Source organism: Triplophysa dalaica, chromosome 21, assembly GCF_015846415.1.
Source record: "Triplophysa dalaica isolate WHDGS20190420 chromosome 21, ASM1584641v1, whole genome shotgun sequence".
Classification (NCBI taxonomy): domain Eukaryota; kingdom Metazoa; phylum Chordata; class Actinopteri; order Cypriniformes; family Nemacheilidae; genus Triplophysa; species Triplophysa dalaica.
This window is the reverse complement of record NC_079562.1, coordinates 18,272,048-18,297,704: the sequence shown is the minus strand read 5'-3', so window position 1 is coordinate 18,297,704 and position 25,657 is coordinate 18,272,048. Positions and strand designations below refer to the sequence as shown.

The window sequence follows — 25,657 nt, the reverse complement described above, 5'->3', positions numbered from 1 at the left end:
AGATACATGTTATTTTTGCAAGTTTTCCTCACTTGTAATATACACTTGTTTACAAAGTTGACAATTTATTGTTCAAATTTATGCAAATGATGAGCGACTGTAGTAAACCCAATGTAAAAAAACCTTCCCTACTATTCATGTAAAAAACGCAGGGACATCATTAACCCATGTTCGGGTCAAAAAGGAATAACTAATGATGAAATAAACCCTAAACGTTTTCATATTTAAAGCAACCCAGCATATGTGAATTTATAACCCAGCGGTAGGGTTCCTCACTTTCTGACCCAAGCATTGGTTAAATCTAGCCCAGCATTTAAAGTGTAGCGTAAAAAAATACATCAGGCCAGAGACTACTTATCGCAATTTAGCAAATGCAGATGTAACATTAGGCCAAAGTATTACAAGTGTGATGACATTGTGCACATACTTAAAGTTTCAATAGTTCAATCAGCTTCTCAACTTTTTCTGGACCGCCATCTTACTTCACCCTCTCTTCACTTTTCTTTTCACACCTTTAGGAAACTGTACTGGACTGATGGAGATAACATTAGTATGGCCAACACTGATGGCACAAACCGTACAGTGATCTTCACCAATCAGAGAGGACCAGTGGGTGAGTGACAGCTTCAGATCATTGAAGAGACAGCAGGTCCTTTTGTCATTTATGACAAAAAATGGTGTGGACACAGGTCTTTTTTCTTGCACAACCAAAAGAAAGAAATGTCATGAGTCAGATCAATAAAAACTGTTAATCATTAACCTTTTTCTCCTCTGTTTCCATCTCAGTTTGAAACATAAAATTGCAGGCTACTTGTTGCTCAATAATATTTTTATTTATTTATCAATAAAAACGTTTTATAGCACTGTCAAATCGATTAATCGTGATTAATCAAATCTAGGGTTGTCCTCGACGGAAGGATTTACATATTCGAATCAGAAAGGTCACGTCTTGGCTATAGTTGAATCACACGAGTTCCCAGGCGGTTCACAAGAGTACAGCGCAACATTTATGCAACAAAAAACATAAATCAAACATAATTTACAGAATTTGTTTAAAACAGAATATAACTAAAAAAATAAGAAATTAAATCAGGCAGATTGAAGTCACAATGTGCAAAATAAATGTGTTTAGTAAAAATCTGCAGGAAAATGAAAAAAGTGCAGGGGAACATGAATTCAAAGTAAGATACAAGGAAAATAAAATGAATGGACATTTTCCTTACCGTAACAATGTGCCACTTATGAGTCCACATCTCGCCTCAAAACTATATTCAAAACAACTCGATAATAATTAATTATTTTTTACAAACAAAAATATAGCACGTAAATTACCAAAGAACTACAAATAAATTGATTTTATTTACCGCATTTAAAGGAGGGAACTATAAAGCATCTTACCATTTAAACAGTCAAAAAGTAATTTTCACCTTTTTTCCTGGATACTCTTTCTCTGTCCTCCTGACGCACCAGCTTGCTTTCAGTGCAGAGAATGACAAGTTCCAAAAGTCTGCGCCCTGCCCGTGCTTGCTAAATGCGGTGATCTTGGTTATATTTATTATTTTGTTTTAGTATCATGTAGAGCAAAGTTCAGTCAAGTAACAAACTACGTACATTTACAGACAAAGTGATAATTAATATTTACATGCCTAGACATTCAGGTAACAAATGTTTGGAAACAGTGTACACATTCATTTGCGATTCATCTGTGGGTGTGTGCGGAACATGCTGCTTCTCTTTACTGGTCTCACAGCACAGAAGATGCGGAGAGATGCAATGCTGAGCTGGGTTATAGCCAGACCTTGTGCTCATATGCGCCGGGGGGTTTCGGTACCCGACCCTAAAAATGTCCAATTTCTTTATATCATAAATAATATTTTTGGCAGAACGTTGCGTGCCTGTCTGCTACGCCAGTGCCCATATAACCAAAATGGCATGATCCCCATTAACACAAGATTTAACTGTGAGATTGCTAGTCGAATCAGGCTGCTCCTATCGAAGCATCGAATCTTCGACTATTTGGGGTCACCCTTAATCGTATCCAAAATATGTTTGTGTTAATATTATATATGTGTGAGGCATGAATATTTCAAATTAATTTATAAATGCACACACATACATGTGTAAACACATAACAAAAGTTTACAGAATTATGTTTACATGATTATCATTATGCATAAATATATATTACTCATATTTCTTGAATATTTACATTTATGTATGCATTTATATATACTGATATGTATATATATATACATATCAACATATCTCTCCACACGCAAATTTATAATAAAAAGACAAACATTTGAAATCGATTAATAATCATGCATAGATTCAAACAATGAATTGGCTTTTCAACCTTTAAATTGAAGAATTGGTGTCCAATCTAGAACATAAATACAGGCATCATAGTCGTAATGAATGTTCTCAGACTCATGAGCGGTTGTTGTTGTCTGTCTGTACTCTAGGTTTGTCCATAGACTATCACACAGAGCATCTGTACTGGATCAGCTCGGGAAACAGCACCATTAACCGCTGTAAGCTAGATGGATCAGCGCTGGAGGTGTTAGACGCTGTCAAAGGCAAACTGAACAAGGCCTCTGCGTTGGCTATCATGGGTAAATAAAGCTAGCATGAGATCAGGACTGCACATTTATGCCGATGTTGGGAATAATAACACAATTGTGTTCTGTAGAATTTAGAAGTTAAACATAATTAATATTGCATATAAGAATTTATAGTCCGTTTAATATTTGACCTGTGGTTCTCTCTCCTTTATCCCAAATGTGTGCCTAAACTGTGCGTGTGTCCAAGTGTGTTTACATGTGTGCGTCTATGTCAATGTGTGTAAGTATGTATGCATATTGTGTGTGTGGAGCACTTGTATGTCTGTCTTTTGTTGTTTTCACCTTTTCCTTGTTTTTACAGGTATATGCCTTTAGTTGTTTTTCATGTATTCAATGTGTCTCATGTACAGCTGCTTTCTAACAATGAAAATTGTAAAAAGCGCTATATAAATAAAGTTGAGTTGAGTTCTGTTGTGTAGGTGATAAGCTGTGGTGGGCCGACCAAGGCACGGATCAGATCGGCACATGCGATAAGAGCGACGGAGGAAACTGGAAGGTTTTGAGAAATGGCACTTCTCCCATGATGCACATGAAGATCTACAATGAGACTGTGCAGATAGGTGTGTGTGTGTGTGTGTGTGTGTGTGTGTGTGTGATTGTTTGTGTTATCTGACAGGAACGTAATCTGTAGCACAACTGCTGCTGCTTGCAACACTGGGTTCACGGGTTCAATTCTCAAAGAGTAGTCATACTAATAAAATGTTTGAATGCGTTGTAATGAAAGTGCATCTGAAAGTGTTGATTGTGTTTAGGAAATTCTGAAGTGGTCTTGACTCTGTGTGTGTGTGTGTCATGTTATTAGGTTCAAACATGTGCAGCAACAATAATGGCGACTGCTCTCAGCTGTGTCTCCCCACATCTCCCTCCACCCGCGCATGCATGTGCACCGCAGGATACAGCTTGAGGAGTGGACAGCAGTCTTGTGAGGGTAAGAAGGAAATACACATTTACTGGTTATTTTACTTTACATATTTTAAGGTGCACTTTCTGTGCAAAACTTTTGAATAAGGCACCTGTTAATCAAATCTACTATCTGTTCTGCAAATTTTTAGGATGAGAAGTTTTGATGCCTGTATTATTAGGCATACGACTAAAATATGAACCAACCACAATTCTCTTGCATATTAAATATGAACAAAAAACTAAACAAAAATGATTCGTACAGTGAGGGAGGTACCTTAATCTTGTAGCCATATATCAAACTCATAATGTTACTTGAATTTTATTGGTGTGAATTTACAAAGCAAAAGCTTTTTCTGTTTTCCTAAAAAAAAGAAAAAAATACCTCTACATATAGTGTAATTGTACAGTTTTTGTATAGTACAGTTGAAAGAAAAAGTATGTGAACCCTTTGGGCTTACTTGGATTTCTTCATAAATTGGTCATAAAATGTGTTCTGATCTTCATCTAAGTCACAACAATAGAGAAACACAGCTTAACACTTAAACTAATACCGCACAAACATTATACGTTTTCATGTTTTTATTGAACACATCATGTACACATTCATAGTGCAGGGTGGAAAAAGTATGTGAAACCCTAGGCTAATGACTTCTCCGAGAGCTAATTGGAGCCAGGAGTCAGCCAACCTGGGGTCCAATCAATGTGATGAGATTGGATGTGTTGATTAAAGCTGGCCTGTCCAATAAAAAACACACACCAGTTTTGAGTTTGTTGTTCTGAAGAAGCGTTGTCTGATGTGAACCATGCCTCGCACAAAAGAGCTCTCAGAAGACCTACGATCAAGAATTGTTGACTTACATAAAGCTGGAAAGGGCTCCAAAAGTATATCTAAAAGCCTTGGGGCCCTATTTTAACGATCTGAAACGCAAGTGTCAAAGCGCGAAGCGCAAGTAACTTTGTGGGCGGGTCTCGGCGCTGTTGCTATTTTCCCGGCAGGATAAATGGCTCTTGCGCCCGGCGCAAATCTAAAATGGGTTGGTCTAAAGTAGCTTCATTATTCATAGGTGTGGTTTGGGCGTAATGCGAAATAAACCAATCAGAGCGTCATCCAACATTCCCTTTAAAAGCAGGTGCGCAAGTTCCATTATGGATTGCTATTATTATGGCGTATTTACCAGGCGCAAAAATATGAGCACGCTCAACTTAACTGGTAAGTTGAAGACTAAGGTTTTCAATGTACTTACATTGTGGTAAAGGTGATTTCACAGTCTTTTTTTTTCAGTCTTTCAGTTTTTCAGTCGATTTTAATTTTTACTGGTTCTTGACGGACAAACCAATTTGTCAGATGTCCTTATATACATATATGTCTTGCCACTATTGGGCAAACAGGTCTGATCCTTAATTACTACAATTAGCCTGAATAATTTGTAAGCTAGATTTATGCCTATTTTTGCACATCCTCGTGGCACACCACAATGATTTCCGTCATCTCATGTGTTAATATGTTTTTAATGTAAAAATTTATGATTTGCAAAATTAACTGTTGCATCTGTGTAGATTACATGATCAAAGTGTATGCGCGTTGTGTACGCTATACATTATGGTCAAGCATGCGCCCTTAAAATAGCATAATGAACAACGCGCAACGCGCCACTGACTTTAGACTAGGTTTTTTCTGGTCAGTGGCGCAATTGTTTAATGGAACAGCAAAATAGCACCAGGGATTGTTTGCGCCGGAACACGCCTCCTTTTATGCGCTGAACCGCCCAGGGAGCGCAAGTTCATTCACTAGTTTAGCGACGTGCTTCTGTGGAGGGAAAAGCGTGCTTTGCGCGGGTGCAAAATAGGAATGACACATGCGTCGGTGTACAAAGTCAATTGCGCTGGGTGCAAGATAGGGCCCTTGATGTCCATGTGTCCACGGTAAAACTTATTGTCTACAAATGGAGAAAGTTCAGCACTGTTGCTACACTCCCTAGGCGTGGTCGTCCTGTAAAGATGACTGCAAGAGCACAGCGCAGAATGCTCAATGAGGTGAAGAAGAATCCTAGAGTGTCAGCTAAACACTTACAGAAATCTCTGGCACATGCTAACATTTTTGTTGACAAATCTACAATAAGGAAAACATTAAACAAGAATGGACTTCATGGGAGGACACCACGGAGGAAGCCACTGCTGTCCAAAAAAAACATTGCAGCACGTTTGAAGTTTGCAAAAGAGCACCTGGATGTTCCACAGCACTACTGGCAAAACATTCTGTGGACAGATGAAACCAAAATTGAGTTGTTTGGAAAGAACACACAACGCTATGTGTGGAGAACAAAAGGCACAGCACACCAACATCAAAACCTCATCCCAACTGTGAAATATGGTGGAGGGGGCATCATGGTTTGGGGCTGCTTTGCTGCCTCAGGCTCTGGACGGATTACTGTCATCGATGGAAAAATGAATTCCAAAGTTTATCAAGACATTTTGCAGGAAAACTTAAGACCATCTGTCCGCCAACTGAAGCTTAACAGAGGATGGACGATGCAACAGGACAACGACCCAAAGCATAGAAGTAAATCAACAACAGAATGGCTTCAACAGAAGAAAATACGCCTTCTGGAGTGGCCCAGTCAGAGTCCTGACCTCAACCCGATTGAGATGCTGTGGCATGACCTCAAGAGAGTGATTCACACCAGACATCCCAAGAATATTGCTGAACTGAAACACTTTTGTAAAGAGGAATGGTCCAAAATTTCTCCTGACCGTTGTGCAGGTCTGATCTGCAACTATAGGAAACGTTTGGTTGAGGTTATTGCTGCCAAAGGAGGCTCAACCAGTTATTAAACCCAAAGGTTCACATACTTTTCCCACCCTGCACTATGAATGTTTACATGTTGTGTTCAATAAAAACATGAAAACGTATAATGTTTGTGCGGTGTTAGTTTAAGCAGACTGTGTTTCTCTATTGTTGTGACTTAGATGAAGATCTATTTATGAAGAAATCCAAGTAAGCCCAAAGGGTTCACATACTTTTTCTTTCAACTGTATATAATTGTATTGTGAAAGGTCGGTAAGTGATTTTTTGTTGTTGACATTTGTATTTATGAATTTGGCAGATGCCTTTATCCAAAGCGACCTTAATTGCATTTTTCTACACATACTGACTATGTGCAATCCCCTGGGATCGAACTCATGATCTTGGCACTGCTAGCGCCATGCTCTAACCACTGAGCCACAGCAAAGCGAGTGTTTTGTTTTTAATATAATATAATACTTTATGTACAGTAAATTGTATACATGTAACTGTTTATGCCATGGTCATTTGTCAAGTTAAAGCAGTTATTGATCAGACAGGTGAACATTATATTTTTGTCAGTTTATTTCAAACATTGATGAAAGTGACTGGAATTACCCGTGCATTAAACGGTGTTAATGCATACCTTCCAGCCAATCAGAATTGAGTATTCAAACAGACCATGGTATAAAATGTTTTAATTTCATATTTGCTTTGACTCTTACTGGTTCAGTATAACTGACATTCTGTTTGATCCACTTTTTAGCTGTTTACCTACATAGATGTGTGTTGTGCCAAACTGTAAGAAACCATAAAAAGGAAAACTGTTGAGGAAAAAAAATAAGAATCATTCAGCTGTAATGGTTGTCTTGGTTTCAGGTGTGGGTTCGTTCCTGCTGTATTCAGTTCACGAGGGCATTAGAGGAATTCCACTGGACCCCGCTGATAAATCTGATGCCCTTGTGCCTGTTTCAGGCACATCACTCGCTGTTGGCATTGACTTTCATGCTGGTGAGTGTCAACAGATAATCCATTTATTGAACAGGTTTGTAAAAAGGTGATTTGGAAGAAAATATCCCAGAAACTGTTCCCATTTGTTTATAATAATAGTGAATAGGAACTGCTTCAATATGACAAAAATAAAATAAAATCACCATACTGTAAATGTATGATAAAAGCAGTCAAATGTTCTTATTCACTGCAAATATTACCTTTTATTCGACACTGTGAAATAAAACACATGGGAATAAACTGGGAAATATAATGCAGCATATTTAATCCTTAATATTCATACATTGAATCAAAGTGCTTTTATTTTTTAACATTATTACATAACTTTACATTACTTTAACCAAACCCAGCAGTTCCAGCTCAAAAACTAGATACTGTTTAATCTTTGTGCCACAGATAACGACACCATATATTGGGTGGACATGGGTTCAAGCACCATCAATAGAGCTAAGAGAGATCAGACATGGAGAGAGGACGTCATCACTAACGGCATCGGCCGTGTGGAGGGCATCGCCGTTGACTGGATTGCTGGTGTGTCTATTTACAATGGTCAAATACTCACAAAGCGTCAATGTAACGCTGATCACTGACATTAACGTTGTCCCTTGTGTCCGGTAGGAAATATCTATTGGACCGACCAGGGCTTTGATGTAATTGAGGTTGCCAGATTAAATGGCTCATTTCGATATGTGGTCATCTCCCAAGGCCTGGACAAACCCCGGGCCATTGCCGTCCATCCAGCGAAAGGGTGAATTAACTTTGAGTTGCATCTGTGGGAATGGAATAGTGCACATTCTTATGTACGTTTCTTTAACGTTTATGGTTGTTTGTGTAGGTATCTGTTTTGGACAGAGTGGGGTCAGTACCCGCGCATAGAAAGATCTCGGCTGGATGGATCTCAGAGAGCCGTGCTGGTGAATGTCAGTATTAGCTGGCCCAATGGCATCTCCATTGACTATCAGGTACATACTCCACCACACAAATATCAGTTGTTGCATGAAGAACACCGCATACTAATGCAGTTTTACTTAAAGCAACATATTCTCACAAGCATAGAAATGCATGCCATGTGTGTCCTGCAGGAGAGTTTTCTGTACTGGTGTGATGCTCGGACGGATAAGATTGAGCGCATTAATTTGGAGACGGGAGAGAACAGAGAAGTGGTGCTGTCCAACAACAACATGGACATGTTCTCCTTATCTGTGTTTGAGAGTTACATTTACTGGAGCGACCGGTCAGTACACGCTGCACAAAACACATTTCAAACTATTACTGACTATGTCATTGTGTATCGGTTCATTTGTACATTGCTCATCACCAGACATTTTCTTTAATCAGGACTCATGCCAATGGTTCGATAAAGCGCGGCAATAAAGACAATGCCACAGATTCAGTAGCTCTGAGGACAGGCATCGGTGTACAACTCAAAGACATCAAGGTGTTTAACAGAGCCCGACAACAGGGTGGGTGAAAAGACTTTGTTGTTATGAGAATGTGCTGTTAAATTAACCTTGTGGTGTTCTCTAACAAAAGACATGAATTATAAAAAAAAAAAAACAAGATGGCCAATTTATGTGTTAATTCAAGAGTGTGTTGTCAGATTTTCTCCTATAAAGTCCCTGTGAACTGGAAGTTCTGTTTACTTCTTTTATTTTGACGCATTTCTGAGTGAAATTGAATAGGTTTGAATTTTGAATAGGTTTGACTTTTGACTTTTTCTGCGATTTGATTGGATGTATAAAAACATCATTTTGAAATGGGACTGGCAGCAGTCTGACAGTTGAAGAGGAGGAGTTAACTGATGCACAGGACAGATGTGCATTTTCATATTTTAACTGAAGATTATAAGGGCACACAAATTTTATAAAGAGAATGACCCACCTTGATAAACTATTTACAAGAAACGCTGCAATATTTCATGAAAAAATAGGCATTGTAATTTTTTCTCAATTTCTCTCAAATTTTAATGCATGACTTTAATGCATGTTTTAAACATGAGCATGCTTTTCCCAACACCTCCAATCATTATTTTAATGATGTCAGAACAAAACAATATTAAATAAATAAATGGAGGGAATTGAGAGCTCAACCAAAGTGTGGTGTTTCATTTTTATAAAACACCATGGGCTATTTGTACTAGATTCAGCAGACTTATTCATAACACTATTGAGTTGTTATGGCTTAATAAAGTGCTCAGCAATGTAATGAGGATCTGTCGTATCGCTGATATATTACTTTGTTTTCTTTTATCTTAAAAACACCATATTTCCCTGCCCAAAATCCTAATTTTTCCCAAACAGTGTTATACGTGTGATATATATTTGTAAACTAACCAGAACTGTTTAGCGTGTTGACAAAATGTTTATATGCTCTCCTACTTGTTAGTCACTTGTAAGTCGCTTAAAGCGTCTGCCAAATGAATAAATGTAAATACGACAGGAAATAACCCTGGGACCCTGGCGTCCCAAAAGCTCACCTGCGCCATCTTGTGCAATTAGCGAATGATGGTATTTTTTATGAACATAGCTGATCCACAATGCCTGTTCCAACAGACAGGGAAAGGGTATGTTTATACATAAATGACCTTGCACAGAGTTTTCATGCTACTGAATGTTTGTAATATCGTAACAATGCTGCAGAATTCATATGTGTTTTTCTCCGTAGGAACGAATATATGCAAGAACAACAACGGTGGTTGTCATCAGCTCTGTCTTTACCGTGGTAACGGCCAGCGGACATGTGCTTGCGCTCATGGAATGCTAGCTGAGGATGGCCAGAGTTGCCGTGACTATGACGGATATCTGCTCTATTCAGAGCGAACTATACTAAAGAGTGTGCACTTATCAGATGAGAATAACCTCAACGCACCCATCAAACCGTTTGAAGATCCCGATCACATGAAGAACGTCATCGCGCTTTCTTTTGACTATCGCGGTGGAGGCGGAAAAGGAGCCAATCGTATCTTTTTTAGTGACATCCACTTTGGGAATATTCAACAGATCAATGATGACGGATCAGATCGGAAAACAGTGGTTGAGAGTACGTTTTTCATTTATTACATCTTCATTTATACATTTGACCTTTATTATGTAATTCTTCCTGGAGGGTTTGTGTGCGTCATTTTTGATGACTTCGTGCTGGGAAGCTTTGATGTTTCTGTAATGGTCCTCTTGTTCAAATTCTCATTTCGGCTTTAATCTTGAAACATCGTTTCATCTAATCTTCAGAATGTTTCATGTATGTTATAATATATTTGAGTAATCCTCGATCTATAGTTTCATAACTTGTTGTCTCCAGGGTGTAACTACAGTACAGTAAGTGGTTTTATGGTTTGTGTGTGTGGTTGCCGGGGCATCGCTTAATGTTCCAAGTCCATCATCGGATGATGACAACAACACTCATGGGCACTTGACCAATATTTCTTAATTTTTATTATGCAAGTATATTCTGTCATTGTTTTTTCCATCATTTAGTATCTCTTCCAAAAAAACATTTCACTTTATATAAATTACAACATATCATGAAGTTAGACCACAGATTTTGAGCAGAAAATCAATGAAATACAAAAATAACTAAGATCTAGGTTACAATTATTTTTTTGTGCATGGTATTTAACCATTATTAGAAGAACACCAACAACCACTAATAAACTAGTAATCATATTGTTTATTCTTTATTTATTAAAAAACAGTATCATTTATCATTGCTGCTTGGAACACTTTTGTGCTTTTTAAGATTTAAAAATCTTACGAACAATCTTAATAGATTCAACTTGTCAAACAGGTGAATCTTCTGCTTTATGTGAAATTGTGTGGGCTTTGTAGAGGTTTAATTACGACACCTTCTTTTTCAAGTCCTTATTAACCGACCACAGCTAGAGAAAGAACAGAACATATTGAAGAGATTAAGTCATTTCTCTGCCCAGCAGATACACAAACAAACTTGAGAAAGGCCAGTTCCATTTTTGAGAAAACAATAAAGTCATTCTTTTATAAGACGTTTGACTTGTACAGCAAGAGCACCGAGCAAAGAAATATGTAAACATTTTTTGTTTATTGTTCTGTTGCCACAAACAAAACACTTTAGGGGAATATAGTGGTGATATTTTTAAATTCTTCACCAAAAAATCTCCTGAAAGAATGTTGGCTTCCTTTTGCACGAATGGAAAAGTTGTAGGCACTGTCTGAATCTTAAATCAAAAACACATGTACTACTAGTTCTGAAAATCTGCTATAAACTCTATTGACTCATATTTTATGCAGAAATATGGGCGTTCTCTAAAGGTCCATTCACACCAAGGTTAATTTAATTTACTAAAAACGTTTCTGAAATCAGATAAAATATCGACCTTAAAATTATTGGAAAATGTAAACTAAATGAAAAATGTTAATGTTGCCCAAAAATAGTTTAAGGCACCAAAATTATAATAATTAACAAATTCTTAAATAAAATGTATTTTTTATCACATAAATCATAATTATTAAGAGTGGTGCTTTAAAATGATTTACTGAATTATAGATTTGCTGCTAAACCGTACATTCAAGGCCATTAGAATAACGTTTTACAGTCAACTATAGCCCAGCAATGCATTCACTTTAAAAAGATTGGATACGTTTGACCTTTAAGATGTTTTGCACTCTCAACCCACTTTTTGTTAAACAAATACAGGGAGTGTTGTTCATAACAGTAAAACAGGTCACCTTAACACCAGTACAAGCAGTGAAGGGTCTGTAGTGAAGGATATGTTGCTGAGAAAACTCAAAAGTCATTGAGAGACAACTAGATTTTAATATTGAAGTTGAGTAAATGAAACTGATTGTGACAGCAATGATGATCTCATTTAAGATGACAGCTTTTAAACAGGTCTGCTCAGAACTAATAATGTAGATGTAAAAATAGTAATGTACTGTAGCATTTCTTCCAACTAAAACTGGACAAAAGCAGCAAAGTGCTGTTTCTGTAAATCACTGTAAATCACAAGTAATAAAAGTCGGGCATAAACTTTGCAATAAAACACAGAGCATGAGACCCTGACTTAAATAATGAACAACTAAACTTCCAGATTTGTTTTAGTGTTATGAAACCATCTCCTACATGTACATGACAAATTCATGATGACCTGCCACACATCATTATCTTGAGTCCAATTCATTTATTCAGTTAGTCAATTAAATATGAATAATTTAAGAGCATGCTGTAGTGCTTACCAGCTATTTTTCTGAATCATGACTTGCTTTTCCCGTTTATTGTTCTTATGATGGCCATAATGTTATCCGGTGCATAAAGGATTTGTTCATTTTCAAAATAAATTTTCATGATCATTACTCACCCCCATGTCATCCAAGATGTTTATGTATTTGTGTCTTTATTCGAAAAGAATTAAGGTTTTTGATGAAAACATTCCAGGATTTTTCTCCATATTGTGGACTTCAATGGACTCCAAATGGTTGAAGGTCAAAATGACAGTTTCAGTGCAGCTTCAAAGGGCTTTTAATGATACCAGATGATGAATAAGGGTCTTATCTAGGGAAATGATCTGTCATTTTCAAAAAAATACGTATATGATTTATGAACACAAATGCTCACCTTGCTATTTTCATTTGAACGCACAATTAGAATGCACAAATAAGACATCACTAAAAGACATTCTCAAGTTGTTGAGGAATATAAGTAACAAATGCTCACCTTGGTCTGTTCTGCAATGCGAGTTCATGACTTCGCGTAATACATAGTTATATTGAAAATATAACTTTTTTATTACAACATCCAGGATACGGACACGAACTGACCACTTTAAACAATAAACTGACACAAAGATATTTGAATCTGGTCATTGAACATTCAGCAACTTTTAGTGTAGTTGTGTTCATAAAGCATATACATTTTTTTTTTTAGATAATTACAGATTGTTAAGCCAGACAGGACCCTTTTTGTTCCTCGTCTGGTATGGTTAAAAGCCCTTTGAAGCTTCGCTGAAACTGTCATTTTGACCTTCAACCGTTTTGGAGTCCATTGAAGTCCACTATAAGGAGAAAAATCCTGGAATGTTTCCTTCCAAAACCTTAATTTCTTTTCGACTGAAGAAACAAATGCATAAACATCTTGGATGACAAAGGGGTGAGTAAATTATCATGAAAATTTATTTTGAAAATGAACTAATCCTTTAATTTGAGTGTTTAGAATACCTTCATTTAAATAGATTTTTTTTAAAGCACATTCTTTGACGTATTAAAAGGTATTTATGTATCCATTGGCAACACATTTGAAACACTACATTACCAAAACATGGGAAACAAAACTAGGAAAGAGTTTACAGATAATTCCAATAGGTCATACAAAGTATGTAGTAGTTTTGTTAGTGAAACGATTGGTAATTTTCTAAAAAAAAATGTATATGCTTTATAAACACAAATGTTCACCTTGCTCTGTTCTGCGATGGGCGTTCATGACTTCATGTAATATGTAGTTATGTTGAAAAGGTCACACTTTTTTAATATATATGTAAACAAATCTACTAACAAAACAAATAAGTTATACATGTTTTCAGTATGCATGTCCCCGAGCCCCTGACCATTGCTTAACGTTCTACAGGATAAGCCAAGCAAACTGTCAGTTGCATTCCGCTTGTTGGATTTATAAATTCAAATGTTGCCCCACCCATCTAAATACAATTTATTATTGAAAATAAATAGTTTCTTTATTTCTTTCTGTCTGCAGATGTTGGATCAGTAGAAGGTTTGGCATATCACAGAGCATGGGACACATTATACTGGACCAGTTACACCACCTCCACCATTACCCGACACACTGTGGACCAGAGTCGCTGGGGGGCTTTTGAGCGAGATGTGGTGGTCACTATGTCAGGAGATGACCATCCGCGGGCGTTTGTGCTGGATGAGTGTCAAAAGTGAGATTTCTCCCCAATTTTCAGCAACCTCAACAGCTCTTTCACTGTGACCAGGTTGTTGTGACACTGTTGGTGTTCAACATTTTTATTTTATTCAGTTGAGCAGTTGTTGCTATAATTTTAATTCACAAAACATGTCAGTATGTAGCCAGCAGATGTTCTACAAACAATATATACAGTACTGTTGGGACTACTTCCTGGAGACCCTACTAGACAGACATTTGGACCATCTGTCTGTATGAATCGTTTAGATGTATGGCTCATTGGGTTAATATACAGATACACATGCTGCTGAATACTTCTGAAACAATATACACTTGATCCTTCATAAATATGAGTGGACCATGTCTATGGATTCACCGGTGTTTACATTGCAAGTGCATCTGTGTAAACTTGAGGCGATCGGACTCAAGGTCACACATTTGCATTTACTAAAAATCCCCTTGGTGCTAGTTGTGTGAAAACATTGTTAGCATTATTTGTGATTGACTTTTTGTTCGCCAGTTTGATGTTTTGGACCAACTGGAATGAGCAGTCTCCCAGTATCATGCGAGCTCAGCTGTCTGGTTCCAATGTGCTTGTGATCATTGGCAGTGATATTCGTACCCCTAATGGACTCGCAATCGACCACCGTGCAGAGAAGCTGTATTTCTCTGATGCTACGCTTGATAAGATCGAGCGCTGCGAGTATGACGGTAGTCATCGATATGTAAGTTAAACTTTTTTCCAATGATTTTGCTGAAACGTGCACATTGTTACATTAAACATCACACTAAACATGCTGCAATGTGTTTAGTCTCTCATTCATCACTAGTTATTTTACTACTGTGTCACTTTGCCTACAATGAAATTGTTTTGGTCCTTTCTACATAATTGTATAATAACTGCAGAATCATTTTGCTATATATGAGAACCAAGGGATCGTTTCTAGTTCTAGTTTCTCAGTTCATTGAACTGTTCAAATAACCCTGAAATCCATTTATAAGTCTTTTATATTTATGCAAAGGCATCGATAAGGCTAACATGTGAAGTAGCCGCATTAGGAAACTAAACTTCAACAACATTTATTGTTCTTCAAGGGATAGTTTTCATTTTTCCTTTTCCATCACTAGACATCACTAAAAGAGATTCTCAACTTGTTGAGCAATATAAGTAACAATCTACAATCTAAATGGTAAAATCTTAAATGTAGACCTTCCTTTATGTCTCCCCTTGACATTCGTAGGTTGTACTTAAGAATGAGCCAGTGCACCCCTTCGGTTTGGCTGTGTATGGTGATCATATTTTCTGGACGGACTGGGTGCGCAGAGCGGTCCTCAGAGCTGACAAATACGTTGGTGGAGACATGAAGGTGTTACGCGCTGATATCCCACAACAGCCCATGGGAATCACCGCTGTGGCCAACGATACAAACAGCTGTGAGTCAATAGATTAAGATATAATGGATGCGTGGACACTTTAAATCATCTGTGTGTGAGAGAGAGCAAGAGTGATTAAAGTTTTCTGACACCTCAGCCGTGTAATGATGTGCCAGAAGTAATCTGGGATTGTGACAGAAGCGAGAAGAACTCTATAATGCGTGAGAGTGATACCATAACACACAATCAATATCTTTCATCATGCCCGTCTAACCGTGAGACCACCAATTCTCACCCCCCCAAACCTCTCCAATGATAACAGTCTACATTCTTCATATCTCTTATACCACTGTACTTGTTCTGTACTTCCTCAACCACAGTTACAATTTTGTCAGGGAGAAACCTTGAATTTTTCATGTCCAAATTTGCTGCTTTTCGGGAAATGGAAAAAATATAAAATTATAAATACCGTGTTGTCAACTTTTTTCTTAGATATTTGCAAAACCAAGTAACAAACACAAAGGGTGACTAAAAACAACGATTTGTGACAAAAAATAAAAATGATTAAATATGGAGATGAAGGACAGTGAAGGATTTGAAGGATATCAGTGATTTGTAGCAATTAGTTGTAAATCACTTCTGAGATGAACACATGCTGTGAATGGAGCACTGTTTGTATAAACAGGCAGTGAATGGTAGGCGAGGTGTTTGTGTATTATTGTAGTTGTCATGTAAGTGTGCTTAATGAGACCACATAATGTTAAAGAACGTTACATGTATGTGTATGTGCAGGTCAGTTCTCGCCCTGCCGGGTGAATAATGGAGGCTGTCAAGACCTGTGTCTGCTCTCATCAGACAGCCGGGTGAACTGTAGCTGCAGGGGAGAGAGGAAATTGCTAGAGGACAACACCTGCATAGGTGAGATACTGTCCAGTGATCATTGACTAGTGCATCATGTCTCTGAGCAAAAAGGTATTTCACTAAGACAAAGCATTCACAAAGAAAGAACTCATTTGGAGTTGTTTATATATATATATATATATAGATTTTTAACAGCAGACATATAAATCAAAAACATTTCCGAAATACTTAAAGGGGTCATATGCCACTTCTGAAACAAATATTATCGTCTCTTTTAGATGTAATGTGTATACACGATTTAAGGTTCAAAAACGCTGTATTTTCCACATACTGTACATGTTTGTATCTCCTCTTTGCTCTACCTCTCTGAAACGCACAGATTTTTAACAAAGCTCATTGCTCTGAAAAGCGAGGTGTGCTATGATTGGCCAGTTAACCAGTGCGTAGTGATTGGTCGAATACTGCAAGCGTGTGACGGAAATGTAACGCCTCTTACCATATTTGGAACATCAGATTCCAAAGCAATTGTACTGACATGTACACCCACCTTACTTGCGTATACATTTGGGTGGTCTTAGTCAAATCATACCATTAACTGACGTAGATTTGTGGGGGTGTGGTTACATGAGGCGTTTCAGGCAGGTCTGGGTGAGCATTCGCTTTTAGATAGAATTCATCTTTTGTTCCGAACTTACATTTTTGCAATTTACGTGTCTAAAACATGCATGGGCAACTTATAACACACCTGAGACAAAGAAAAACATGTATTCGCGCCATATGACCCCTTTAACTTAACAACACCACTAGTTAGCCGTAAGTGACCCAGATTTCTGTACAATTAATGGAAAATTCATTTTATGATGATACTAACAGGATTTTCAAATGTTATTGGCTGTGTCCGAAATCGCATACTGCCTACACTCCGACACTGCGTACATACCGAATTTGAATAAGTACCGGATGCGAAAGTGCCTAGCTGCACAGCGTCACGTCTAGGACAACTCTGCTCTTAATGTTGTAGAATTACAGGTTATCTGTATTAATGTGCAGTTTTTCAGTTATTCCCAAACAGATAAATACATCTTGCAGTTTATGGTGAAGTCAGTGTGTAGATTAAAGATGATTTTAGTCAGAGAACATCTAACTTCATGTAAAATGAATCGTAGCGCGGAGTAGCGGTGCTGGTGTGTGTACATAGAAAACAATGTTCATTTTTACAAACAATAGCACTACGCTGCTTGGTTGGGCTGTTCCGCATTCGGTGTGACCCCCTTTAGGCAGACGACTTGATGCCTCGCTGTCTCATGAGGCAATGCCTTCGGAGGCAGCATTTAGGCATGAAGACAGCTCCGAGAAACACATTCGAACAGGCTTCAAAGGCAGCGCAACAGAATTCTGTTCTGTTAATATTTTAAAACAACAATACTAATTTCTCGATAGAAAGGCAATCAAAAGTTGTAAAACGAAAAATTAGAACTTTATTTTACACAAAAACTGTGCTCCCGCCGCTTTCTTGGCTGCCATTTTATTTATTTTAACTCGACTTTCCTCGAACAATAACATCCCCCTCGTGAGCACACCAATTTTGTTGTGGGACATTGAATGCAGCGAAGGATACATCTATGCTGCCTTCAAAAATCAACCTGATGCTGGTATGTACAGCTGCTTTGTAACAATTGAAATTGTAAAAAGCGCTATATAAATAAAATTGAGTTGAGTATCTCAGGTGACAGGTAGTAAAGCAAACTTTGAAATTAGACGTGCCTTGATGCCTTCCTACCTTGAAATGCTGCCTCCGTTTTTCGCAGCCGGAATTTCGTATGATAAAAATAGTGGGCGTGGTTTACGTCTGTCTCTGTTATTTGATTGGGTGGATAAAAACAGCCGTTTCATTTTCAAATTGAACTTGCAGCAGACTGACAGTTGAAGGGGAGGAGTTAACAGATGCTCCACTCAAGCGGTCTAACATGCGTCATTTAAGATGGATAGTCACTATAGGACGGAAGGGCATTTTCAGATTTTAACTGAAGATTATGAGGGCACACAAATTTGAAAAAGAGAATGAACCACATTGATAAACTATTTACGTTGCAATATTTCATGAAAAAATTGGCATTGTAATCTTTTATTTTACTGGGACTTTAAATTATCATGTTGTGACTTTTAATTTTAGTGGAAATATACTTCAATTGTGTTCTTGTATGTTCCTCAGCTCAGAACACGTCGTGCAGCAGTATTGATGACTTTGAGTGTGGGAATGGTGACTGTATCAAGTACATACTCACATGTGATGGCATGGCCCACTGCAAAGACAAATCTGATGAGAAACAGTCCTACTGCAGTGAGTTTTCTATGCATGTGTTAATGTAGACTACACTTCTGAGGTTCTGCTATTCACAAACATTCTGTCTGTGTGTGTCTTTAGCTAATCGTTTTTGTAAGAAGGGTTACAAACGTTGTGTCAATGGACGCTGTGTTGGTCACAGTTCCTGGTGTAATGGCCGAGATGACTGTGGGGATAACTCGGATGAACTGTTCTGCAATGGTAAGTATGTACATAGAATGACAGAAACATGTCAAGAGGAATATCTTGGTAAAATTTCCTCTACAAACAAAATAAGAAATCTGAAACCAAAAAAAAACATTAACATTTTAATAAAAATGTGTTAATCATTAATATATATTTTATATGTTTATTAAATTTTTACTGTACTGCAGAATCAAGTATTTATACATAGAAAAATTACTGATTCAATAAAGTAAGCCTACAACATGTTAGGTACGCAACAGCATAATTCACATCAGCCGACAGCACTCTTCAATTATGTACTCTTCAAATTTCCTGTGTTTCAACAGCGACAATGTGCACAGCTGATCAGTTTCAGTGTAAAGATGGATCGTGTGTGTCCAACTCCAGTCGCTGTAACCAGGTGTTGGACTGTGAGGATGCCAGCGATGAAATGAACTGCTGTAAGTTCCTTAATGATGGAGAATATTCCATATAGATAAAACAAACTATTCATTCAATATTGAATTACATGCTCTAATTTACTCACCTTAACGTCCGTCAAATGCCACATAACTTTCTTTCCTCTGCAGAACAAATGGGAAGATATACAGTAAATCCTGTTTTAATTACAAACAGTTTACAATTTCATTTTACTTTAACGTGAATGTATTTCACTTTCAATAATTCGCCAAGACAAAATGAGTAATAAGTCTCTATTACGGCTTTAAAATGATCAGGAAAATTCCTTGATACTTCATAATTTTGTTTTTAAACCTATTCTTTCTGGATTTTTAAAGTGTGCATTCTTTGTTGGCAGCGGGTGTTGATTGTTCCAGTTATTTCCGTTTGGGTGTGAAGGGCGTCACCTATCAGCGCTGTGAGTTCACTTCACTGTGTTACTCTCCGTCATGGGTCTGTGATGGAGCAAATGACTGTGGAGATTTCTCCGACGAAAGAAACTGTCCAGGTAAACACGCATGCATACTTATTACAATGCTAAAATACAATATTTTAGCATCTTCTAAATAGGCACTGCCATAAATTTATATAATGCATATTTCTCTGTAGTTCACACTAACGTGCAGCCGATTAGTTCTCATAAATCTGGCACCATGGCCAATCAATATTTTCTTCCTATCTGTGTAAATCTGTTATCTTTCGTTCTGTCCTAAGTTTATATTATAGAATAGCATAAGTGAGATGTATTGTTCTTTATTTTTATTTTTATCTAAATGTTTGCTAAGTCATTGTACAATATGTTCTTCTAATTAAAGAACAATAAAACGTGGTTTCAGGATTTTAATGATAATAATTATATGTACAATGACATCAGAAAAAAAGAATTATTTTCATTCTTTCTAGGCAGTGTTTGCGATGGATGTTTCCATTTAGGTTAACTAAACACCAGTGATATATTGAGCTGTTTTTACCACTCACTAGAGAACATGCTGGTCTGAAGAAGTGCAGTTTGCTACAGTACTTTGTATTGTGTGCTGCGGTAAAATCTCATCATGTTCATGGCACTGTTGTGCCTTTTTATTCAGAGTGGAAGTGTTCAGGACCCAGGAAAAAGCCTCAGAGACATGGAACCCCAGAAACTGTTAATATGCTTCATTTCCGCCCAATCGTTGGCCCCTCCTAGTTCACCGGTGGTCCATCAGCTGACTTATCTTGTGGGTGTGGAGTGTGAGATTGTTGTTGACAGGCCACTCTTTAAGTTATTGAATCATATGCAGACCTGATAACGGGGTTGGAGCCATGCACATCTGTGCAGTAATAGGTAAACCGGGAATAATGAATTGGGTCAAGAACACAACCCTGTGGTACACTAGTGTTTAGGATTGAGGGTGAAGTAGTTGTTAAACCTAACAGACTGTGTGTGGTCTGTTGGTAAAAGAATAAAAGCGACGGTCCAGTTCCATGATACCTGCAGATGCCTAGGTCAGTGAGCTTGGGGATCAGCTTGAATAAGGTCTGAAATCAATGAATCCTGATATTTTGAATTGCTGAGTAGATGTTGTTTGATGTGGGTGCGGTTTTTGGGGGAAGCTTGTTTTTAGCTTCTTAAAGTATGTTTGTTCTACAGATGTTATGCTTATTAGAGTACCAGCCTATCAGCTTAGCTTCACCATATCTGTAAACTGCACAAAGACACATGAGTGTCTGGACCCAATGAGTTCTAGACTCTTGTTTATCTGTGCTTTCAGATAAGAAGAAGAGAAAGTGTCTATTAAATTTTTTCGCCTGTCCCAATGGCCGCTGCATCCCCATGAGCTGGACCTGTGATAAAGAGAATGACTGTGAAAATGGAGATGATGAGGCACACTGTGGTGAGTTACAGTACACACAAACTCTCTCTCTCTCAAAAAAAAATAGCTCAATGTTGTCATAAAAGAAACCTCTTGTTCAAGTTTATTTTACAATTACACCAAACTGGACTTACTTGTATTGAATTGTATTATTAAACTAAAAAAAATTAAATAAGAATCAATCACTTAAAATATAAAAAAAAGAAATATAATAAATAAAATTACTCGCACACAGAACATTTCAGGACAGTCTGCAAGATGCATAAAATGTCGTCTTTCTTAGTCTCCTATGAATAATTGACTAACTTCTTTTCCGATGCTTTCCTCAGATAAGTTCTGCTCGGCGATGCAGTTTGAGTGCAGGAATCATCGCTGTATCTCCAGCACCTGGGTGTGTGACGGGGCAGATGACTGTGAAGACGGGTCAGATGAGGACAGCAGATGCAGTGAGTCCACATCTTTAACAGCATCCACATTCACTTCTTTAATGTCAAAAACATTAAAACTGAATATACAGCAGGAAAAAATCTTAATTTTGTCCAAAAGTTTCGTACTATAAGAAAGTGGATGATATTATTGGTTTTTATTTTTGTTTAAAATATAGATGTTGTTGTAATTTTCATTAAAAAAAAAATTATATGATTTTTTTATTAAAAGGTAATTAATAAATGTCAAGTCAACTGTATTTATATAGTGCTTTTCAATATTTTCATTGTAACCATGCAGATGTACATGAAACATATTGACTAAAAAGGTTAAAACAGACACACACAGATTCAAAAACCCCACACACAAAATATCCACTCACAGAATATGTACACACACTAACAGACACAAACGCGCGCACACACACTGACGTGCAGACACACTCGCAAACAAACGCACGCATGCACACACACAACACACACAAAGTGGATCACTGAGAAGCACAAATTTTAAATAAAGGATAGAGAAACACAAATAGATAGAGAAACAAATAATAAACAGACTATAAATTCCTATATGCAATATTAATTAAGTAAAACTTCTAAATGTGATTTATTAAATGTACATCATGATTATGAATGATGTGATTTCCTTAGAAATAAGACCTGCAGTGCAGATGCTTTCCAGTGTCCAGACTCAAACAAGTGTGTCCCTCAGCACTGGGTGTGTGATGGAGACAAAGACTGTCCAGATGGAGCTGATGAGAGTGTGAAGGCCGGCTGTGGTTAGTCAAAAACATCTGTGTGCATGTATTAAAATTTGGCGTGTGGCTACGGACATGTGAGATACAGTAATTCAAATCTTGTTGAGAGAATCTAGTTGTTATTGTTTATTTATTTTTTCTTTCAGTGTTCAATAACACGTGTAAGACAGGAGAGTTCATGTGTCAGAACAGACAGTGTATCCCCAAACACTTTGTGTGCGACCACGACAATGACTGTGGCGATGGATCTGATGAATCTTCAGTGTGCGGTATGTCCACAATTCTTCCGCATTTCTAATTCTTTCTAATGTTTGTATAAAGTATCTGTATATGCAGACAGTGTCTTTAATGACACAATAAAAAGTGGGATATATGATAAAAGTCTGCCAAGTAATATAGTCCATTTTCTAACTGTAGACAACTTGTTTTTAAAATAGATGATTTCCTTGTCTCATATTTCTTTAAAGAGTCTTTATTTGTCTTTGTAGAGTATCCAGCTTGCAAGGCCAATGAGTTTCGCTGTGATAATGGCCGTTGCCTGATCCAGAAGTCTTGGGAATGTGATGGAGAGTTTGACTGTCATGATCACTCAGATGAAGCTCCCAAAAACCCGAACTGCAACGGCCCTGGTATGAATAAACATATAAACACCAACCCTGCTGGAGTAATGCTGTTTTGTCAATGAAGACTTTGGGGTCCTGAGTCACAGAAGAGAATGTCTGAAAAAAAAAAAAAAAAAAATCATAATTACAAATCAGAAAGTACAATACGAAATCTAAAAATAAGTTAACTTGCTCAAAAACCCAACAACAATTGTGCAGCAACATAAGTCAGAAAACAAAATAACAAGTAAAAAAAGAAACGACATACTTTATCAGTCAAACTGAAAACTGTAGGTATTTTGTTGGAATAAGATAGTTTCTGTTCAGTGGACGAAACTCCTATCAATCATGACATCCAGGAAGTACATTCAACGTTTCTACTATGAGGAAGCACATACATATGCGATATAGAGCATATTAATTTACTAATGTTCACAGGCCAAGTTTTGTTTATAAAGTTCGGTCGGTGACTCCTCTTCCGGGGGCGCAGGAATGTAAAATATGTGTTTGGTGCGTCATGTGAACCCATGTGCATCGCGCATCATGTCAAAATCTGATTTATTATAGTTTTAAATTTAGTTTGATTAATATTTTAAATTAGCCCTTTATTTTAAGATTTTAGGTTAATCTTAGTTTTAAGTAATTTTAAGTTTAGTTTTAGCAATTTTGGTACATCATTTTGTCATTTTATTTGTTAATAAAGCTATATAAGATTGATTCATTTTATAATATTTTATTTTCATTTTTGATTATTCTTATTTTTTCTATTTTCTCTTTAAACTTATTTTAGTTTATTTGTGAGGCAACGTATAGACATATCAATTTTTTATCTTTTATCATAAACCCTTTCGACGCGTCTACAGCAGGCATGTATTTTGACCTGATGCGCCATACACATTAGGTGCACATGACGTGGCGAACACATATTTTGACATGACGTGCCACATACATGACGGGCTACAGGGTGTCCGTGGGGTCTTAAAAAATATTAAATGTTGATAAATTAATTAAGAGAAGTTAAGGCCCTTAAATGGTATTAAAATTCTTAAATTACATTTTCCAATGTTTAAATGGTGTATCATCTTTTCATACTTGTCCAAAGAGGTCATACGCTAAAGTTTGCCTGAACTGAATTATAGCATAGGCGAATAGTGGGAGGTCCATTTACAACCTGTTGTTAAACAGCATCGTTGACTAATGGGGAAATGCAAGTTTTCATTCAAATGGTTGGAGGATAAAAAGTTGGAACCCTGGCTGAGGGCCGTCTCTTGAAATAACTGTGAGGTGTACTGCTCTGTGTTAGAAGGTGATTAGCGTAGCCTCGACGGGGATCAACACTGTCCCGTCCCACATGCTAAGTGTTAGCAACAAAGCTGGTTTGTCTTTCTAAAAAACCATTGCATTGGATTAGACACTCAATTAATTATCTTGTGCTTTGTTCCCACCCTTCTGAATTATGTTGCATTAATAAGAAGTTATCACAAACTAAGTTGCAATTAGGTCTTAAAATGTATTAAATATTCTTAAAAGAGGTCTTAATGAGTACTGAATTTAGCTCCATGATTCCTGTATATTCCCTGGGGCTGAATACATGTTTTGAAGAGCTTTGCATCCCTGAACCCCCGGAAGAGGAATCTGCCACTGAGGAGTAGATTCGTTGCTGGATCCCTATGATAATTTGAGATGTATAAATGGTATCTCAAATATATTGTACATATAAGACTATCACAACAGCTCCTGCACAACTTCAGCTTTGTTTTCCATTATCCTGATGCAATCAATGAAACTTTGGTCAAAATGTTGCGCGCCAGAGTACATTTATTGTTAATTCATCACAAATTCACGAATCAGTAAATGCATTTAACGTTTTTCCTCTCTTTATTCTTCAAGCAGAAAAAATCTGTAATGATACAGCATATGCATGTGGAAACGGTCGATGCATTAATGAGACGTTACTGTGCAATCGCAATGATGACTGTGGAGATGGTACGGATGAACTCAACTGCTTCATTGATGAATGTGTGAACAGTAAACTGAGCGGCTGCTCTCAGCTCTGTGAGGACCTGAAGATCGGCTTTAAGGTAATCATGTCTGAATCATGTTTAGAAGTGTCCAATGGCCCATTTGGGCCCTTTTCCCCTCTCACTAGTTTTATTAGTCCCCTAATCATGTACAGCAGTAAATTACTTTTCTTTTCAATGGTTTTCTGTATCCATAGTTTCTTTCAATTGTGTTTGATAATAATAAATGGTGTACATGACAACATGAAACATGCTTATGACTTATATATCAAGACACACTGGCACCTGATACTCATGTCTTTTTTGATTTGTGTCTCCAGTGCAGGTGTCACCCTGGCTTCAGATTGAAGGATGATGGGAAGACGTGTGTGGATGTAGACGAGTGTTCCAGCACATATCCCTGCACACAGCACTGCATTAACACACACGGCAGTTTCCGCTGTGTGTGTGTGGACGGCTTTCAGCTCAGCCCTACTGACCCCACCGTCTGCAAGTCTACCTCGGGTACAGTCTGACTACTCGTATTATGGACAGTCTATTAAACAACATTATGAATCACTTGTCCATTTATCAAAATGTGT

The 25,657-nt window shown here is 37.3% G+C and overlaps 1 protein-coding gene across 1 annotated transcript in view; it reads left to right on the top strand.

Moving 5' to 3' along the window:
- The window catches only part of lrp1aa (low density lipoprotein receptor-related protein 1Aa), a 131,742-nt gene that overhangs the window by 77,509 nt on the left and 28,576 nt on the right, over window positions 1-25,657 (top strand). The window contains exons 32-57 of the mRNA XM_056735396.1: window positions 519-613; window positions 2,466-2,615; window positions 3,044-3,184; window positions 3,427-3,552; window positions 7,189-7,320; window positions 7,717-7,851; window positions 7,939-8,068; window positions 8,156-8,282; window positions 8,403-8,554; window positions 8,659-8,783; window positions 9,985-10,359; window positions 14,038-14,227; window positions 14,732-14,936; window positions 15,453-15,645; window positions 16,378-16,503; window positions 18,659-18,787; window positions 18,872-18,991; window positions 19,303-19,416; window positions 19,773-19,922; window positions 21,163-21,285; window positions 21,594-21,711; window positions 22,347-22,474; window positions 22,600-22,722; window positions 22,942-23,082; window positions 24,946-25,136; window positions 25,397-25,580. Coding sequence (XP_056591374.1) covers window positions 519-613; window positions 2,466-2,615; window positions 3,044-3,184; window positions 3,427-3,552; window positions 7,189-7,320; window positions 7,717-7,851; window positions 7,939-8,068; window positions 8,156-8,282; window positions 8,403-8,554; window positions 8,659-8,783; window positions 9,985-10,359; window positions 14,038-14,227; window positions 14,732-14,936; window positions 15,453-15,645; window positions 16,378-16,503; window positions 18,659-18,787; window positions 18,872-18,991; window positions 19,303-19,416; window positions 19,773-19,922; window positions 21,163-21,285; window positions 21,594-21,711; window positions 22,347-22,474; window positions 22,600-22,722; window positions 22,942-23,082; window positions 24,946-25,136; window positions 25,397-25,580 — 3,923 coding nt within the window. The remainder of the gene's footprint in view (window positions 1-518; window positions 614-2,465; window positions 2,616-3,043; window positions 3,185-3,426; window positions 3,553-7,188; window positions 7,321-7,716; window positions 7,852-7,938; window positions 8,069-8,155; window positions 8,283-8,402; window positions 8,555-8,658; window positions 8,784-9,984; window positions 10,360-14,037; window positions 14,228-14,731; window positions 14,937-15,452; window positions 15,646-16,377; window positions 16,504-18,658; window positions 18,788-18,871; window positions 18,992-19,302; window positions 19,417-19,772; window positions 19,923-21,162; window positions 21,286-21,593; window positions 21,712-22,346; window positions 22,475-22,599; window positions 22,723-22,941; window positions 23,083-24,945; window positions 25,137-25,396; window positions 25,581-25,657) is intronic.